We start from the raw sequence: 21,201 nt of genomic DNA on the forward strand, positions 1-21,201 counted from the left end.
CTCCTTAACTTCATCCACAGACGTCGCCGTAGGGACACCTACGATAACTCCTCTGACCGTGTTTCTTTCAGCATCAGACACAAGAATGTCCTTTCCACCCAGACGTTTAGTTCCAATCGCCTTCCGTTGCTGAGCCGCGTCCTTGCACACGACCAGCAGCGAGCCATCTCTAAGGACACTCGCACTCTTGATCACTCCCACAGCTACAGTTAGGCTCTTTGACAATGCCACTGAATTCCACTCCTTAAAGGATGCACTATCCTGTGCAAGCTTTATGATCACCTTACAGTCTCTGCTCTCACTCCGGATATCAATAGCTTCAGCCTCATCCTGCTGCTCATTCCCAGAACCCTCGGACGAGCTAAGGGACTTTTTACGTTTCCGGGCACGTGCAGCCAGAAAAGTCTGCTCCTCCACGCCGTCCAGAACGTCTTCGACCACCGACCCACTCTCCTCCGCCATCTCCCGTCTCTCCAGACCGGAGACTAGCTCTTCTTCAGTTGTTAAACTCTTTGCCCTAAACCTACTTGAAGTGAAATAAATTAATTTGGCGCCACAGCGCCCCCTACAGATTTTATATGGAGGCTAAATGTTTAGTTTTGCGAAATTATATGAAATTTGACACACAACTCAATTTTAGCATCCCCATCAAAAAAGTCAATGAGACCCATGTCATAATTGTTATGGCTTTGCCGTAGCGATGACTGAAACCTCCCATGTTATTCCAATGGGGAAATTGCCAGAACATGTTTACACTTTAGACTTTCACAAACTCCTCCCAGGGCGTCAGCCCTATCAACCTGAAATTTGGTGAGACTCATCTTCAGGGGTGGACCATCAAAAGATATCCACATTTTTATTCAAAAAGTCACGGTCTCTGTGCGGCAAAGCCGCACATTTTGCCAAGAATTCAAAATAAAATAGCTTTTTGATGGTAAAACAAAGGGGAGAAGATGTGACAGCGTCACAGATTCAGCAGTAGGCGTAATAAAAGGACCATTGGGGCGCGTTAGCGCCCCCTCATCTTGCGGCATGGCGAGGGCCGATCATTGCCGCTTGCGGCTATATTTTCTCCTTAGTTCCTCTCTACTGCCCCCTGCTGTCTGTGCTGCCGTTAAGCCACTGCAGTTAGAAATGTGCTGTTATGCGAATGTCGTGCTAATGTCGCTAACGTCTACATGCTAATGACAACAAAAGCAGAAATTCACATTCAAATGTTGATTTATAACTTAAAGATGTAACAACACTGTCCGGTTTGAAAAAATCACTTAATTAGATCCATATTTAATTGATTTGAGCACCTTTTTGGGGTTGTTTGATTTGAGTCGTTACAGTCCGTCCATTGCATATCGTTTTTTCGACTTGACACTGGAACGCAGAAACTTTGAGAAAACTCGAGGATGACAGGGACGCAGCGTAAATCCGGTTAACATCGATTAGCCAAGTGATGGAGTTCGAGAGAAAGAGAATTTAATGAAGGTCTTTGTGCAAAGTTGCATAGCACATCTTTAAGTCCCGATAGAAAGCACTTTTCCTCTCAAATTTGATCTTGAAAACCACTGTATCATCAAAAGTCCTCATTGTTGAAGCTACACACACACTGAAGGCGGATTAGTTTCAACTTCTCATGACACCACGGAGCTTTGGTTTCCCTCAGTTTATTCTAGGCTTAACCTCAACCGCGATTTACAGGACAAAGATCTGTTTGCCATTAGATTGCCAAACAAAGATGTCGACAGCCGTAAATCCTACACATTTCTGGAGTCCAGTAAAGCTTTATAGCCTCCTCTCTTAAATCACAATGCCAGTGAAGATAACTGTTGCTTTTTAGAGTCATATTTTTAACAGCTTTTGCAGTTTTCTTTCTCTTCCACATCCGTTTTTTATTTGCAGAACAATGTGGGATTCTGTGTTCAAAAGGCAGAAAGCATCTACAGAGAAAAGATGAAAGACACATGTTGACCTATTTGGGTTTTTATTAAGTCAAGAAGTGAATATTAAAGAGAATTTCTATGACAACATTTTCTTAAAAATACTATGACTCATCAGCGGGGAAAGTGATATGAAATGTTCTGTATTTGTGGAATAATCCTTGTGAAAATCTGTTAATAGAAACTTTTTTAATTTTTTTTTTAGAGATAATAGGCATATATAAGTATAAAGTCAATAGTTCTACTTTTGAACAATTTGGGGAAAATATCTAATTGTGATTTTGTTTCAGAAAAGAAATACAATTGGAATTAAATTTGCGATTTGTGTTTATTAATAGTCAGATTTTGAATTGACTTAAGACTGATATTTTAAAACATGTTTGTACAGATCTAAACTACAAGGTCAGCAGTTTTTTATGCAGAATTAGACTTGTTTGTGGATGAAATTATGGTCCTTCAAAAGGTCTTTACCAGTTGCTAACTGCGTCCATTCAAATTGCGATTTCCAGTGGATTGTGATTCATTTTGCAGCCTAGAGGAGTGCAATAGGGTCGGACACGGCACGGAATGTTCACTCCTGTCCCGTCCCAGTCCAGAGACACAGAAAACATCCCACTATCCCACTCCCGTCCCGCTCCCGTGTGGTCATTTTGATTGCAGTTTCAAGGAAAAAATGCACAGAAAAGCCCAAGGAAACTTAATGTTATAAAATCTAAAATTATATATATATATATATATATATATATATATATATTCACCAACAATGCACTACATTTTTTTTTTTTTTTTTTAAAAGCAGTGTATTTTGTTTCTTTCTCTTCTTTCACAACTTTAATCACACACTCGCCTGAGCAGAGCTGAGGCTTCATTACATCTGATTCTGCACTAAACGCTGGCCACGATGACCTGGTTTTTACTTTTTAGACTAAAAACTTCTGTTATTGATAAGATAAGATAAGATAATCCTTTAATATCCACACAAGGGGAAATTTCGTTGTTACAACGCAGTAGAAACAGGAGGAAAGGACAGATTATAGGAAGTTTCAAAAAAAAAAATGCACGCATACACTCACACACACACTCACACACTCACACACTCACACTCACACTCACACTCACACTCACACTCACACTCACACACTCACACACTCACACACTCACACTCACACACTCACACACTCACACACTCACACACTCACACACTCACACACTCACACTCACACACTCACACACTCACACACTCACACACTCACACACTCACACTCACACTCACACACTCACACTCACACTCACACACACACACTCACACTCACACTCACACTCACACTCACACACTCACACTCACACTCACACTCACACTCACACACTCACACACTCTCACACTCACACTCACACACTCACACACTCACACACTCACACACTCACACTCACACTCACACTCACACACTCACACTCACACTCACACTCACACTCACACTCACACACTCACACACTCACACACTCACACACTCACACACTCACACTCACACACTCACACACTCACACACTCACACACTCACACACTCACACACTCACACACTCACACACTCACACACTCACACTCACACTCACACACTCACACTCACACTCACACTCACACACTCACACACTCACACACTCACACACTCACACTCACACTCACACACTCACACTCACACTCACACACTCACACTCACACTCACACTCACACACTCACACACTCACACACTCACACTCACACTCACACTCACACACTCACACTCACACTCACACTCACACTCACACTCACACACTCACACTCACACACTCACACTCACACTCACACTCACACACTCACACACTCACACACTCACACACTCACACACTCACACTCACACTCACACTCACACTCACACACTCACACTCACACTCACACTCACACACTCACACTCACACTCACACTCACACACTCACACACTCACACACTCACACACTCACACACTCACACTCACACTCACACTCACACTCACACTCACACACTCACACTCACACTCACACTCACACTCACACACTCACACACTCACACACTCTCACACTCACACTCACACACTCACACTCACACTCACACTCACACTCACACTCACACACTCACACACTCACACACTCTCACACTCACACTCACACAATGTTTTGAAGATATGTGAATTGTGAATATCATGTATATAGAATTATAATAAAGATACTAAAAAAGCGCTCATAAAAAAATAGCATGTTATACTTTCAAATAAGGGAATAAGGTGATATTGCCGCACTTAAAGACACACATTTCTTTTGACATCGAATACTACAAAAAATATGGAGGCATTCACTTTTGTCCATAACGCATAATGCAGCCCTACTTTTTGGTACAACAAATGTAAGAATGCATGCCTACATGTTTGTATAACGGCAATGTAACAAAAAATGCCTTGTACAGAAACTCAAATAAACACAGGTCCAGCCGAGTGAACGTCCATCCTAAAAGTGAGTTGTTGTGGTAAAAATCTGCCCATGAGCAGTCCCATCTGTGCCGGCCGGAGCAGCGGGAGGTTTACTTTACCGCTGACAGGGAGAGTAAATCAGAGAAGCCTGCACCATAACGACAGAACCCGAGGTCGTCCTGTGTTGTGCATCCACAGGTATAAAACTGGAACTGTCAGGATCCAGTAACAAGCCGCTGCCCCCTGAATGTTCCACGTAATCATGAACGTAAACGACTGTGTTACTGTGTGGATGAGAAAGAGGCCGTGCTGAGGCGCCAGGTGGAAACTGTAGTTCATGCACTGCCATAAGTAGTAGGACATGTCAAATAGAAAAAGCTAGTGCTAAAGGTGTGTAGAAATACTAACTTGAATCAAATAGATCACTGTGTTTGACTTAACCAGGACACACAAGTTATTGAAGCTGTTTTAATGAGTATAACTATATTTGTGTTTGAATAACTGTTGTTAGTGTTTCAACTAGATGTCATAATACTTTTTGAGCTAGACACTCGGGATATGGCCTAAAAAATGTATCACAATTAAAAGAGTTCCAATAACAATATATAGACTATATTAAACTTAATCACATTAAACATGGCCTTTACTCTTGTGTTAAACGTGTTTAGTTGCAATATTCAATAGTGTGAAGTATAGCATTTCAAAAGCAGATTGTGTGAGTTTTGGGCTGATTAGGAGGTGAGGACATGTAGGTGCATTCACTTATTTGTCTAGATTAATTTACTCCGTTGAAGGTTAGTTATAAATAAAATATGTATTTCTTTAGGCCCCACATCATTCCTAACCCTTTCTTCAGACTATAAATGACCAGTATAATGTCTGTGGGTCTATAATTTTGTAGCAAAGTTATGAGGCAAGTCATTTTATAGACCACAATAAAGCAGAAGCCTGTTCATCATTGAAGCTGCAGTAGCAGAGGTTTTGATTGTGAGGTCAGTAAAACGATGCTAAGGGCAAAGTATGTGGCTAATATGAATAATATGTGAGTTAGCGTGCAAGTTAGTGTCATACATTAGCTGCATAAGAGCACTTTGTTAGCCTGATAGACTCATCCTGGGACAGAGTGTTGAGCTAGTGCAGAGCTACAAATTTCCGGGAACATTCTTGTGCCTGAGTCATATTCTAAAACTCTCTTTAATAGATCTTTGATAAAAAAAAAATCCCCCCTTGGTGGCAGGGTTTGATAGCCAGAATAAAGTGAGTCAGATTATTAAATGGTCCAGTCATCTGATTGGTGAGACCCACCAGCAGGTCCAGGTCCAACACTGTGAGCTGCGACTCGTGTCCTTTACACAGAAGTTCCACCTCCTCATCGGGACGCAGCAGGTTCAACGTGCCGAGCTGCACAACACAACATCCATCCTTCTCAAACAATCTTAGGAACTGTCTTGGGACCGTCCTGTCGCTCGAAGATATTGGACTGAAATGAACACTGCAGACTGTTTTTGACATTACCATCCATCGAACTTTAGAACTGTGTACTTGAGCCTCAAAACTCCTGCCATGGACACAATTAACGGATATATTTGGATTGTACTTTTGGCAGCAGGAAAAAGGAAATGGATGATACAAACATCACCAACGATCAAGGACTGGACTGACATCGGAACAGACATCAGACAAATGGGACTTAATTTAGAAATGGAGAAATTGTTTTGATTTTCACTCTCTGGTCGTTTTGTGTGTATTGTTCTATATATATAAATTTCAAAAAATCTTTACATCTGTCTTTTTCTGCCATTTTTAAGGATTTAATTATGAATGTATTTATTATTATGGGATCTTGCAAGCGAACGGGAAAGTCTGTTTGTTTGATCGTGTGTCTGTCATGTTATTGTCATGAACGTATTGATGCCAAACCTGAAAATCTACAATAAAATTACAAATAAAGTCAACTGAACTGAACAGAACTGAACTGAACAGTGCTCAGTTCAGCCAAAATTCTGCTTCTACTCCACAAATAATCCTCAAATAATATCTGTATTCAATTTTATTTTTATTTTCACTTCTAGCTGGATAAACTCTTCTATTTCAGACAACAAAGTGTAGTTATTTGAGTGGTTCACAAGTAACACAAGCCAGTTCAAATGCCAGAGCTTGTTAAATACACATTCATCCTGACGTAACAAAAATGAGGCCGTGACGTTTCGCAGTGCATCTCGCGCTCGTTCTCCAGACGCAGACAAACTACAGCTGTATTTTCTTTGTGGCTCTAATTATTTCAGCGAGAGCACTTAGCTTGTCACATTACAGAGGCCGGCGAGGGGGGACTTTTTTCTAGTTTTTCTATGTTTTTTTTTAATGTAAATGCAAAATAGACTTGTTTTCCTTTCATTTACAATGTTAAAGTTGTATTTAAAGTGCGTATGACATATGATTTTTTTATATTTTACTTTATTTGGTGTATCTTTACCTGTTGTAAATATAAATGATAGATTTACACCAATCAAGTAGCTGGTTGTGGGAAAAAAAAAAAAAATCTGTAGAAAATGACTAGAAGTGACATTGCTCTTGATACATTCATTTAGTTGATACATAATTTACATTTTTTTATATAAACATTAATTCAACTATACAAAGCTGCTCTCATATATTTTAGTCTGCCAAATTAAAAAAGTGGCATTAGATGAGTTTTTGGCCAGTGGTTTCTGGGTAATTTCCTAGTGTGATGTCATCAATACAAACAGGAAGTCAAATTATAAACCTGAAAAATGAGCTATTCTTGGATAGCATTTTTATATTTTTAGCAACATATAAGCAAAATATATTTATCTTAACTGCATTTTAATTCAATTAGTTGTCCAACCTGCCATGTGTACTTTAAAGTAATCTTTGTTTTGATGCATTTAAGAAGGCATTAAACATTCCCCCACTCGCCGTTGATTTTGCACATAAAATGTCTCCTTTAATAAACATGCAAATCATTTAAACACAGTTTGATCATTATAGAACAAGAGTATACATGAGTTGTACAACCACAGCAGAATTTCAGGAATATGCAGCTAAAGGAGAAATAAGTAAATTTAGAATGTATACTGTATATTGATGTTTTTTTAAATAATAGTGTTCAATCTCTGTGTTCAAACTATGCGCACTAACTGTTCAAGACATTAACACAAGCAATTTTGAACATCATTAAATCAGTAAATGTGGATATACAATGCCATTTCGTGTCATGTGGTTGTCTTTGCTGAGAGAACAGTGTCATTCCCGCTGCATGTGTGCGATACAGTTACACACAGAGTCGTACCTTTCCATGCAGAGTGCTGTGTTGTGTCATGGCCCCTCTGAGTTTAGTCTTCTCCCAAAGAGCCGCCAGTGTCTGCACACACTCATGCTGGGAGCACAGAGGGACGTTGGACTTACTCTGAGAGAGAAATCAAGCACAAAAAACACCCCGAGATTAGGACAAAAAAGAGTCGACGAAAATTAAAGTGCAATTTATCCGCATTGGAGAGACACTGCAGGTGAAAGGGAAAAGTCAATATGGAACTTTTTCTGCAGTTTACTTATGCAGATGAGGGGAAAAATATCATGCCATAGAACAACTTTGTCACTAAAATGTCAACGAAATGAACCAAGAAATGTTAACTTGGCTTTGTCAATTTTTCAGATTTAAATGTCCCAAATAAGTATAAGTGAAATTTCTGGCTGTTTTTGAAACACTGGTAGTACTTTTATTTCTTACATTTATGTGAGTAAAGTACAGGAGAGATTTCAAATTGATTTTCTTTAAACTTAAGATATTTACGATTCACCTGCAGTGTCTCGTCTTAAAGTAAAATGTTTGGGACATAACAGTCAATCTGAAAATTGGATAAAGCCAAGTTTAAATGTCTTACTTCATTTTGTTGACATATTTGATGAAACTTTACAAAGGGAATTCTGGATAAAGCAGTACAATAAGGCCACTTGTCACTCTCCAAAAAGAGCACCGGGTAAAGCTCATACCGATATTAATGTTCAAAGTCAAAAATAATCTTGTATCGACTGGTGTCCAAAGATCTTTGTGTCAGCAGGAGAAGGGCTATAAATTGAGAAGCCAAATACATTTTAAAACACAGGCTTTGAGAACAAAAGAAAAAAGGTTTGTGTTGGTGAGACATTTGGAAGAGGATCTTAAGCTCTGCACCACAGTAAACCAATGCAAAGCAAATGATAAAAATACTGTTCTTACAAGGTACAGGGTTGTTAAAAATAAAGCAATTATTCTCAGAAAAATATGAACGCATAGTACAAATAAATGTGAACAGATTTGACCATTGCTTCAAAGTTGTAATAGCTAAAGTGATCAGTGCATAAGGTTCTACACACTCCTTTTCCAACAATTTACTTTAAATGTACATTTTATCAATGTTTTTTTGATTATCCAAATAATTTAAAGCCACTGTGTTGGAGATTTTAGCCAAAAAATAGACTTAGATAAATGCAATTACTTCATTACATGTGTTTTATAGAACTGAAAAAACTTGAACAACACTCTTGCTGTGAAGGGGCTTGTTTCCATGGAGATGTTCTTTAAAACCTTATATATCTGCATGGAAAATGTTCTAAAATGTGTTTTTTTACTTTCCATCTCCAGTGAGTAGTGCAGGTGGCGAGCTTCTGCTTTAACAAAAAACCTACTGAAAATGCACGTATAATCTCCATTTTGACAGATTTTTTACAAAACTTTAATACATCAGGTTCAGCATTAGATATCAGCAATTCATCAAAATATTATGACATACCAGACTGCAAAGTTTGGAGTGAACCACGGTATATATGAGAAAAATGCATTTTGAGAAAACTTGATGAAATGTCTTTATTCTTTTTTGACATTCTGATTCACGCTTTAGAATCTGTAACCTCCAGATCACGATGATCAAGTTACGACTATATGATGGTCTTTTCGTGGTTGGACACGCTCGGGTGTAACGGTTGCGTTTGTGCGGTTGCTGGCGTCACCTGTAGCTGCAGCAGCATGACGTGGATCCACTGGTGCGGCTGTCGGCTCGTCAGGCTGAAGCTGGACTTGGCGTACAGACAGTAGTGGCCTTTCAGAGCGCAGGAGAACGACAACTTGGCAACGCACCCTCGGTTTGAATCTGTTGCACAAGACAAATCAGCATGATAATGTGCTGTATCTGTGACAGTGCGTTTTCCCCCGCGCACATATGGACTTGGGCCCAACACACGGATTTTGTAACATGCAAGGACAACAATGTCTCCCACAAATTGCAAACTCTGCCAAACACACGCTTTTTCCACATCGGAGAGAACTGCATTGAAATGGACTTTTATTCTACTCAAGTAGAAATAATATTGTTTCTATTCGATTGAAGCGTAAATATTATTCATTTGATTTAGTCTTTTCCTATTCGTGGGTTTCAGCTTCAATATGCAACAAGGAATATTTTGCTTTGAATTCTTAATCGCTATGGCAATGGTTATAATTTCTCATCATTCATAAACTCATGAAAAACCCCTTTAAAATCTTGTGTGATCAGAATGTTCAACATTGAGGTCAAACGAAGTAAACTTGGACATCAAATGGAAAAAATGCAATGGGTTTAAGTCTTTCCAATCAAAACTAAGCAACAATTTTGAATTTCCATTGTGGAAATGTCACATGGTTTGCCTCTCTATTTGAAGGATGGAAACAATACAATTTTCAAGCTTCAAACCATCATTTATGTGGTCAAATACGGTGTATGTTATGTTACCAAAACCACCTTGATTTTTCATATTTGTGACATTTTCAGGTTAATCCCAGTTTCTCCTTCTGAATCACAGCATGGTCTACTTTAGAACATATTTATACAAACTATTAGAGGGTCAATAGTGGAACATTTTAAATACTAATCAAAATAAGATTGTTTGACTTTATTTTCAGAACAACATTTTAACTGGTTTTGATGACTAAACATGAGTCAGTGTGATCTGAATATAAACAGAGGTTTTAGCTGTAGCTGGGCCTGTGATGTCATGTGATCCACATGTTGTGTCCTCTTCAGGAGCAGTAACTATGATCCACAAACATGTGAGTGAACATGTCCTTGGGCTCTGTTTGTAAAGCTGGTCCCTGGAGACGGCACCGCACGCTCATGTATGGGTCGTCCAGCAGCATGATGATGACATCATCCATCTGAGACCATGGGACGTGTGCTTTTTCACATACTTAGTATTCAACTATAACACAAGTAGATCTTTATTTAAATGTTGTTCAGTGTGAACTGCAATACAGATCTAAAAAGGCTTTTCTGCAGCTGCGTAACATTTGAGAAACCTAGTTGTACCTAGTTGTTCTAGCTAAATATGTCCCCTTTAAGGTTTATCTACTGTGGGACATAATTTAAAATAAAGCCATAATTGAATCAACAATGTAGAAGAATAGACTTTTTATGAGATGAATATTCAAGTTGAACAGGCAAGCAGAGGTTACAGGAAGAGTTTTAGTCTAACTCTAAGTGGAACATCCGCTCAGTAACAAATGAGCGGCGGTCAAGAGACAGAACAATAACATCCTCCTCGGTCACTCAAACTCTCCTCGTCTCTAGTGAGAGGTGTAATTGTTGTTAATGCGGTTAAATAAATGAGGTTGTTCATTCACTGGGCGTGGCTCACTGCTACACTAAGAAAACTGATCTGTCCTATCTGCAATATTTATGTGTGCTGTAATGTGTTATGAAAGTGTGTCATGGAGGCTATTCTTCTGCTCATCTGCAACCAGACAATACAGTCACGGGCAAGACATTAAGTGGAATAAGGCTCCACTCATTAATCTCACATTTAAATAAACATACCACATTTGTAAATGGAGGAAATGAGACAAAGCTGATTACATAGTTTTAAAAACACATGCAGGTTTTACTTGATTTAAACTATTGAACTTCAGGAATATTAGCCAGTAAATTCAAATTCAAAACTAACCTTTGTAATTTTTATGATAATACCGTGATCTTTGAATAAAAATCTGCTGACTTTCAAGTCTGAAATCTTGTTAAAGCAACAGTGTGGAACTTTCTGGAGGTGGCATGTCACCTGCATGACTCCATGGAAATAGAAAGGTAAAACCCACACATTCTCCATTAAGAATGACACGATCTCTGCCATACTGTGGAAAATCCATAACATTTCCATGGAAACAAGCAGGAGTACGAGTCAGGTTTGCACGCTCACAGTAAGGAAACACGTTTTTCTACATGTTCCAGTGCAGTAAACACTTTTTTATCAATTTAAAAATAAATAAGGGATACTACATTTAAAGCAGGGGTGTCCAAACTATGGCCTGGGGTCCTAATGCGGCCCTCAGATCATGCCTCCTGCTGAATATACCTAAATTATCATTTTACTTTGACTGTAAATGTACGTACATTTACAACTTCAATAACTTATTATGGCACTGTGATACAAAGCTAAAATGAGTGTATTAAAGGTACAGAGGTTGTGTCAAAGTTGTGTTAAATGAACAAAGTGAAAGACTGGCTTTATCATACGCAGGTTTGTAGCCTTCCGGTTCATTTCTATACCCTCTGTGAAAAAGCGTTTGGACACCCCTGATTAAAGGCAAGTCTTCACCTTCGATGACGCACTCTTCTGGGACAGGAATCTTCTTCATGGTTTCCTGACAGAACTCTCTGATAGGATCCATGTTGTCTCTGAGATGAACGAAGAGTCTGTCCTTCTCCGGCTCGTCCTTCTGAGCCTCAGTATCTCTGCTTTGGCCTGTCACAACCGCACATGTGTCTCTGCCTGTGACCTCTGCAGAGGGTGGAGAGTGTGGAGGCTGTGGAGGCTGTGCAGGCTGTGGAGACTGTGGAGAGTGTGGAGAGTGTGGAGAGTGTGGAGAGTGTGGAGAGTGTGGAGAGTGTGGAGGCTGTGGAGGCTGTGGAGGCTGTGGAGGCTGTGGAGACTGTGGAGAGTGTGGAGGCTGTGGAGACTGTGGAGAGTGTGGAGAGTGTGGAGAGTGTGGAGGCTGTGGAGACTGTGGAGAGTGTGGAGAGTGTGGAGAGTGTGGAGAGTGTGGAGAGTGTGGAGAGTGTGGAGAGTGTGGAGAGTGTGGAGGCTGTGGAGGCTGTGGAGACTGTGGAGACTGTGGAGAGTGTGGAGAGTGTGGAGGCTGTGGAGAGTGTGGAGAGTGTGGAGAGTGTGGAGAGTGTGGAGAGTGTGGAGAGTGTGGAGAGTGTGGAGAGTGTGGAGAGTGTGGAGAGTGTGGAGAGTGTGGAGAGTGTGGAGAGTGTGGAGAGTGTGGAGAGTGTGGAGAGTGTGGAGAGTGTGGAGGCTCTTTGTCAGCTGAGTCTGTGTTCTCAGAACCCAGAGCTGCTCCAGAGTGTGAACTTGACAAACAAACAGGGTCCAGGTGGAGCTCTGGGTCAGTGCCGTCTTCTCCCGTGTCGGAGCTTATGGAGCGGGAGCGCACAACATGGAGGGCAAGGCTCTTTGATCTGTTGAATAACACATATTGAAATAATATGATGAATGCGTATATGGGATGTGGTAAAAACGTATATATAATAATACTGTCCTTGCCAGTGTAGTACAGTAAAAGTATAGATACAGATAGATGTGCAAAATAATTACTCAAGTAAAGGTAGCACATGAACAATATACTAAAGTAAACATTTTTGAAGTACGGTGTAAGAATGTACTTTAAGAGTAAAAGGTATTTCACACAGAATTTGAGAACTGTTAAATGTAGTGGTTTTGATAAACTGTGCAACAGAAGCAATTCAAATCAATATCTAGTGAGTTTTATGTATGAATCTATTATATGTGTTATATTTAGATTATATGATTTTATATATGTGTTTGTCTGCTCACAGCTGGGGCTTGATTTCAAAACATTTATGCAGGAAGTTACCATAAATGTACAAAAAAATAACCCGCCAGAACTATATAGAAAATACGTATACTTTTCAGTGCAGTTCAAAAATATAGTAGAAAGTACAGATCCTGCTCTCAGATGTAGAGGCGAAAAATTTGAAAATTATCCACGGGGAAAATGACTTAAATATGAATAAAATATACTTAAATACAGTACTTTTACTGTTGTATTTCATTACTTTGCACCACTGGTCCTTGCCCTGTCCATCAGTGTGGTAGAACTCTGACCGGTTAAACCTCATCTCCCGGCGCTCCTCTCGTGTGTGGCTCAGGCTGTAGCGTCGCTGAGGCCCCAGAGTGTCTCCCTCCTCTCCAACCTCTGCACCCACTTTTTCACCAAAGCCCTGGACGCTCAGCTCCAGCCGGTGTCCTGGTCCTGGAGACGGCCCCCAAGGAGACGGCTTGCCTTCTTTGTTCAACCTGAAACACAAAGAAGAGGTAGGGGGTGATAAAGGACACTTCAACTCATTAATTTTCCTTGACACGGGCCCAGAAACATCTTATTTAAGGAGAAAAGATAATCCGTTCAATAGTTTAAGACTGTATGATAAATGTGAGTGCAGCTGGAGTGATCCTTTTTTTAAGACATCATGTATGAATACTAAGCAAATGTGTAGTTTTCAAACTGTAGCAGCACTTTCACGTTATACTTGTGTTTTGACCTCATACAGGAGCTCATTTCATTACTCACCTTTGACATTTTTGCTGCTCCCAGCTAAAATTCAGACTGCAGCGAGGTCATCTGCATAACCTCTACTGAAGCCCACAGAACACATGTCATACGATTAGCTCTGACCTGCTGTGTAAAGCAGTGCTGTCCTCCAGCCTCTTCCCCAGCAGGCGGGCCATGGCAGTGAAAGAGTTGCTCATCCTGTAGATGTCTTTCCCACAGCCTCCGAGCAGCAGAGGGAAGCGCTCGCTCAAAGCTCGGATCTCCTGGAGCACAGTGTGGTGAAAAGTGTGCTCCAGACCCGACAGGAGAGACACCAGGAAGAGCAGCGAGTTGTGGGCCTGGAACTACACACAACACAAGGCAATATATATATAGTACATATGTTTCAGAGATGTTAGAGTACTTTTATACGTCTATATAAATCTTTGTTCTGAATCAGACGAGTCACAGAAATACAAACAAACAAAATCATTAATTAAAAATTGTTCTCAGTAATAATTCTCAGTAATTCTCTTGCCCATCCACATTACTTAGGGAATGAGAATTTTTAAGCAAAGTAAAAAGCTCTCCTGCAATGAATACATTTTTCCAAGAAACTATTGAGTAAATAATAGCAGAATCTCCCCTGTTGATTTCAGATCTTGGCAGTTTTTCGGAGACGAGTACTTGCATGTGTGTGTGTGTGTGTGTGTGTGTGTGTGTGTAGGTGTATGTGTGTGTGTGTGTAGGTGTATGTGTGTGTGTGTGTGTGTGTGTGTACGTGTGTGTGTGTAGGTGTGTGTGTGTGTGTGTAGGTGTATGTGTGTGTGTACGTGTGTGTGTGTAGGTGTGTGTGTGTGTGTGTAGGTGTATGTGTGTGTGTACGTGTGTGTGTGTAGGTGTGTGTGTGTGTAGGTGTATGTGTGTGTGTACGTGTGTGTGTGTAGGTGTGTGTGTGTAGGTGTGTGTGTGTGTGTGTGCGCGCGCACGCGCGCGCGTGTGTGTGTGTGTGTGTGTAGGTGTGTGTGTGTGTGTGTACGTGTGTGTGTGTAGGTGTGTGTGTGTGTGTAGGTGTGTGTGTGTGTGTGTGTGATGGATGGACACACGTGTGCAGAGCTCAGGCACTTTGTAACAAGGAGGCAAGAATGTGGTGGTTTGAACATGTTTCACACTCGTGACTTTCACAAGTCAAGAATATATACTTTCACTGATTAATGAGCCAAGCCACCAGACGAAGATACAGGCCAGATCTGTGGAGAAGCGACCCCGCTCACAGTAAGAATGTATGCCTTTCAAAGTATTATCTTCAGCAATAAATAAAGCTATAGATACATTTAATGCCATAATGTGAAACATTCCAGACAAAGCAATAACATCTCTATGGAGACAAGCTGGTGGTGGACCTCACACCAAAAAAGTTACATAGTGAGATTTTAAGGACATAAGACCTTTTGTCAGAACATAATAATATTTGCTTCATAAAATATGTCCGTTTTCCATTGTAGATAAAAGATTCAGTTGTAGTCGTCAAAACAAGACATTTCAAACTTTTCATCCATCATTCAGAAGTAATTCTCAATCTACGGATTTTGGTCTGAGAACTCAACTATTCATCCTACTCTGGGTAGGCCCTGCCCAGCGGGCACCTTCTTTGTTACCCCAACAGCCCTGTAATGGGCCATAGAAATTATATTGTTTAGTGACCATAGCTCCCTCATCACTGGTTACCTGATTAGCATCAGAATGGCCAGGGCTGTTCCCTGACCAGGGCTTCAAAATGCTTTGTTGTCCACCGAACCTTAAACCTCCATTCCTGTAGAAATACGCTTCAACTGAAGTGTTTTTCTACACTAAAATAGTGTAAGGCCCCAAGTCACTGGGATAGGCTCCAGTCACCCACGACCCTGAATGGGAACAAGCGTTAGAAAATAAATTAATGAATGAAAAAAAAAACTGGTCAAGAGCCCATCGCCATGTGCTCCTCTAACCAAAAGCCACGCTGGTACTGTGACTTGAAATACTACAAAGATAAATCCTCTTAAGGGGCGAATGCAGTTGTGTAACCTTATGAAAATCAAGTAAGTGAGAAAATGGAACTAATTCAAAGCCAGAGGAGGCACTCTGCGCTGCCATCCCCAGGAGGCCTCAGTGGAGGCATTTCCCAGAACACAACAACTTATTTTCCAAAATGGTTCCAATGTGAGCAAAGGCAAGACACACATGTGCGCACATGGGTGAGTGTGTGTGCGAGCGTGCAGAGAACACGGTTGGCAGCTTTCTGACAAGAAGATTGAGGAGGAAGGAGCTTTAAGGGATGGTTAGAATAATCCAAAGCATTATTAGTGTTTACAAACTCTTGATGAATTCTACATGTCTATTTCAGCCTCTACTTTTGCCTCAATTCATTTGTTATTTTCTTTATATTGTCCTCAGATAGAGTGTCATCATAGTAACTTAAAAGTATGACACTGACGTCCCCCACTGAAATCACAGTGTACACTACAGCTTTGGGGTCCTATGACTGTACACATTTGTTGGATTTCCATGTAACCAAGGGATAATTATAATGATATAAGTACTGATCAAAAACTTAGTGAGATTCTAGAGATTCACTAAACCACCTCCACAACCGTGAGCTGGGCTGACTCTGTACACCCAGCATTAAGGGCTGGAAACTTAAGTATTGTCTGTAAAAGTATTAAGCTAATGAAAGCATGTTCTGTCTTAGATAAAAGTATTTAGTCTGGGACTTTTATAAAACGACTTGTGCAAAACGAGGTGTTCGCACTGTCCCGTCAGCCCAGAAACCTTTTGAGAATACATGAACAAGTAGTTCAGTTGTTGTGGTTGTTTCTATAAAATGAATGACTTGCACTGAAAGGGATTATGTACCTCATTGAGAATCCCCACGGCACCATAGATTTTGGAGATGTGCCCCAGAAACGTTGGGCATTGATGAGCCATGACCCTTAGTGTGGGCAGAAAGCTGACCAATGAGGAGGGACTGGCCTGAGAAACATCCACCAGTGTTCCGAGAAGAGCCTCTGTCAGAGAGCGGTCAGTGAGGAAACTGACCAGAGCAGGGACATGAGGGCTGAGCATCTGCAAAAGAAACAAGCAGGTCAAAGATTCACATATTACTATTTTTCCCTATTTTACTATTCCAAACTGGAATGCCAGTGCAGAAATTCACGATGGAAAGATTTGCAGTCATGAAGCCGCTGGGGGTGATTATATGATGGCTGTTGGTGTTCCTCCAGAACTGAAAGGATTTTATTCTGCTTTGGACGTTGCCGTATTGTGGCACTTTTCCATGTAAGAAAGGCTGGATTTTCAACATTCACAATTTATGGGAAATCACACAAATTTGTAATAGTAAGTAATTTTGGAAAACACTTGTTCCAACATTTTACATTCATTCAACGTGAATCATTCAAGTGTTTTGTCACACCAAGACATGTTTTAACACGTTTCTGTTGGACTGACTTAATGTGGCCTGAATATCGTTATTGTGATACAAAATATTGACATATTCCTTTATGTCAATATCGCCCAGCCTTATGTAGAATAAGTTACTGCATTATTTATGTTACATTCATTGGAATGGATATAAAACTTGAAATACAAAACATGCTCACCAGTGGGTGCTGCTCAGCGACCATTTGAATGAGCCTGAGCAGATGCTGCTGCTCCGCTGGCTCCAGCCTGGGCATCATGGCCGTCAGGTTGCCAAGGTGATGGTGGATCTTGTCTGGTTGTCGGGGGTAGATCGATGGCAGGACTCGTAACAGCATGTGATTACCTGGGATAAGGTTAGGGTTAGAGGAAAGAGTTTGTTCAGCAGCGTGGTCATTCAAAGTACAAAAGAAAACCTACAGCACACTTGTTCCCTGGATACAGTAAATACAAAAGCTAAGTCAGACAAATTGCAATAGGACCATTGGGAAAATAAAGGCTTTTATAAAACAACAATAGCTGCTGAATTCTTAAGGAAACTGACTCACAACTTTTCCGTCCGCAGAACGTTGGGTCTTGACATTTCAAACGAACTTGTTTTGAACTGTGTGTTGAACAGTGTGTGACCGAGCAGCTCTTCTACGCTGAAATGAAAGGATTGCTTCCTCAGATCTACCGTATTTTCCGGACTATATGTCGCACCTTTTTTCACAGTTTTGGCAGGGGTGCGACTTATACCCCGGAGCGACTGATATGTGATATTATTCGTTATTTTCACACTGGCAACCGCATTTCACATGTTGATTATTTTCACACTGACAACCACAAGAGGGCGCTCTTGGCTCTAAGCGACGCAGGAGAAGAATCTGCACTTCCTCTACCTCCGGAGTTTGGGGAGTTGTTTAGAAGTGACACAGAGGAAGAAGAATTCAATGGATTTAGTGATTTGGGGTAAAACTGATGCTTTGGTAAACTTTTTAGCATGTTCTTTGTGCTATAGTTATCTAAATAACTGTTCATATGTTACGTTAACATACCAGACACTTACTACAGTTCTGTCTGTGCGTCATGTAGCTGAAGGTGTTAGCGTTAGCATATGTACACCTATTCACCATGTTCTTTAATCTGTTATTATTTTAAATTGCATTTCAAGATTAAATGTCTGTTCTTGGTCTTGGATTTTATCAAATACATTTCCCCACAAATGAAGCCTGCGTAAATTCAACCTGGAAGACCTAACTCCACCCATCTACGTCAAGTCCACCATGGAAGGACCCCTCTCCCCAGCGCCATCATCGCACTCAAGCGGGCGCCCGCCTGTCCGTCTGTGAGAGTCAGATCCCTCACTTCACCATGGACTCTCCCAGGTTTCTGCACTTATCCCAAAGAGGTTATGCAGTTTTTCCTGGCCAAAGAAGTAGGGTGAAAGGTCAGGGGGCGTCTGTACCATGGCCCTCGCACCTGCTCCTCATCCCCAATCAACGCTCTCAAGTGACTCCTCCCTGCTCCCAATCAGCGCCCAGGCGGTCGCATTTAAGCCCTCAGGCAGATGGCTCGGCCACTCAAACCGTACTGCGACCCACCGCCTCCCCAGCTCCTCCTCTACATTCCCCTCATCCTCTACCTTCTCTTCACATCTACCACCACCAGTCTCCAGGCTCCGGGGGGAGACATCTAATACAAATAGATCATGGAGTGCCCATGATTGCAACGTCTTCCGCCGGGGTCTGAGCGCCAAATAACTCTCGAATAAAGCTTGCTAAACAGTCCATTCTCGTGGTCTCTTTGTCTCTCCAGGGTGAAATACTTATACTCCAGTGTGACTTATACAATTTTTTTTCTTCTCTATTATGCATTGTTTGGCTGGTGCTTATTACTTATACTCCGGAAAATACAGTATAATAACTGGAACTGTATTCATTTCTCCCAGTTGTAAAGCAGTGAGTGTTATCGCCGTAGTGTTGAAAATGTTCAGGATCGACACACTCTGTACATATTTGGGTTGTTGAAAGAGTTTGTGTTATACTATACCCTGACACCCTGAATTATGGCACAAATCATCATAAAGTCAGGCAGAAATAGTAGAGATAGTAATAACATGCATTGCACATGCAGCTTAAGTTTGGAAGATTTTGATGGAATGTTTAAGGGCTGGAGGACACTCAGTCGAAATAGAAAGACAATTTAACCACTTTCTGTGCACAGCCAGGTGATCAAACGCAGGTACAGTGAGTAACATTCACTCTCTGTGGATTGACTTGTTTCTGATGATTATAATGTTTGTAGAAGGCAGCAAAAACACTCACAAAAAATGAATAGCCTACTGCAAGTGTGGACTGAAATTCAATACTTGACAGTACCTTGTGTTCAGAGCTTTAGGCTGCTTTAAAACCAGGACATGAAATAAATATTAAGCATGAAATGTTCTTGTAAAAATGCAGAGATCAGCAAAAGCTGAGGTTTAATAGCTAAAACATGGTTTCCACAGCTTTCAACTGTGCTTTAATGTACATATGTCCCACGAGTTGTTGGTCAAGCTGCTCAGCTAACCTCAGGTGAGCAGAGGTGGAGAAACTATTAGGCAGACCACTCCCCGAGCACACCTCGACAGGATTCTGTGCATTTTTGTGTCACGAGGAACCCCCTGCACCTCTATGAAAAATAGAAGCTGTCTAGTTTGAAAATAATATTTATGGCAGAAATATGTGTTACGTGAAGAGCTCTTATCATAAAGAGTCAGCCATAAAGGCAGAAAAGCAAGCCAGTACTTGAGTGGGATCATGCTGTACAGATACAAAGTCCCACAAAGCTCCAACCATGCTCCCCTTTCACCTAAAGAACTGCTACAGCATTCATCTTACATTGGAATATTTTTCAATACAACAAACACGCTGCAACTGCCTTGTCCTAAATTACTGGAGCCAGGATGTTTGTTTTTTTTTAAGAAAAAAATACTTTGTTATTTTGTGTCTTTCCTGTTTTTTCCTGTACCAGAATTATAATTATTATCAATATCATTATTTATGTGGCAGAGTAGTTTTCACAAACACAAATGTCTCTTTGTGCGTTATTGTTCATTTGTTTTGGGAACTCTGTATTTCTCCAAATGTCTCCTGTGAGTGGTGACTGTATGTATGAATTTGAGACAATAGTTGTCCGTTATTCACGGGTTATACTACACACGTGTTAAACATGTGAATAAACAGGTATTTAGAACCTTTTATAAAGATCTGTTTTTGCATGGGTTTTTTCCCCTTCATTTGTACAAAAAGACAAGTTATAACATATGAGTGCTGGAAAACAGGAGGACATGACATTGTGAGATCAAATTCAAACGCTTCTGCCCACAAACCCTAACACGTGTGCACAGTATGACATATGTACGTATGGGAGACAAGCTCAGAGGTGTCACCTGGACAATGTTTTGGTTGCCATCCGGAAGTCATTTTAAATTCTAAAGGTACTGGTCTGAGGAGCTAGAACTTGTACTGGCCAAATGAAGAGGGGTTAGATTGTTCTTTTCTTCTGTATCTACCTCTGTATCTACCTGCGTTGCATCAATGAAATTTCCCCATGTGGGTCAATAAAGGAATATCTTATCTTATCTTATCTTATCTTATTAGTCCTGCCCTAAGGCCACATCTCTGTATGGGGCCTAAATCTCAGAGTTCAGTCCCCCGAAGCCCCGCCCCTCCCCCACACATGTGTGATATGCAGGAGCTGCTGCGGACTTCGATTACGACATCCAGCTACCTCCAAC

The 21,201-nt window shown here is 40.8% G+C and overlaps 1 protein-coding gene across 1 annotated transcript in view; it reads right to left on the reverse strand.

Moving 5' to 3' along the window:
- The window catches only part of veph1 (ventricular zone expressed PH domain-containing 1), an 84,500-nt gene that overhangs the window by 44,930 nt on the left and 18,369 nt on the right, over nucleotides 1-21,201 (reverse strand). The window contains exons 4-11 of the mRNA XM_072461262.1: nucleotides 17,624-17,787; nucleotides 16,878-17,087; nucleotides 14,130-14,350; nucleotides 13,562-13,753; nucleotides 12,801-12,894; nucleotides 12,029-12,236; nucleotides 9,416-9,555; nucleotides 7,719-7,835 (exon numbers count right to left, since the gene is read on the reverse strand). Coding sequence (XP_072317363.1) covers nucleotides 7,719-7,835; nucleotides 9,416-9,555; nucleotides 12,029-12,236; nucleotides 12,801-12,894; nucleotides 13,562-13,753; nucleotides 14,130-14,350; nucleotides 16,878-17,087; nucleotides 17,624-17,787 — 1,346 coding nt within the window. The remainder of the gene's footprint in view (nucleotides 1-7,718; nucleotides 7,836-9,415; nucleotides 9,556-12,028; nucleotides 12,237-12,800; nucleotides 12,895-13,561; nucleotides 13,754-14,129; nucleotides 14,351-16,877; nucleotides 17,088-17,623; nucleotides 17,788-21,201) is intronic.

This window comes from Eucyclogobius newberryi, unplaced genomic scaffold, assembly GCF_026437365.1.
Source record: "Eucyclogobius newberryi isolate DKJ021-1_F unplaced genomic scaffold, fEucNew1.0.hap1 SCAF_10, whole genome shotgun sequence".
NCBI classification, from domain to species: Eukaryota; Metazoa; Chordata; class Actinopteri; order Gobiiformes; family Gobiidae; genus Eucyclogobius; species Eucyclogobius newberryi.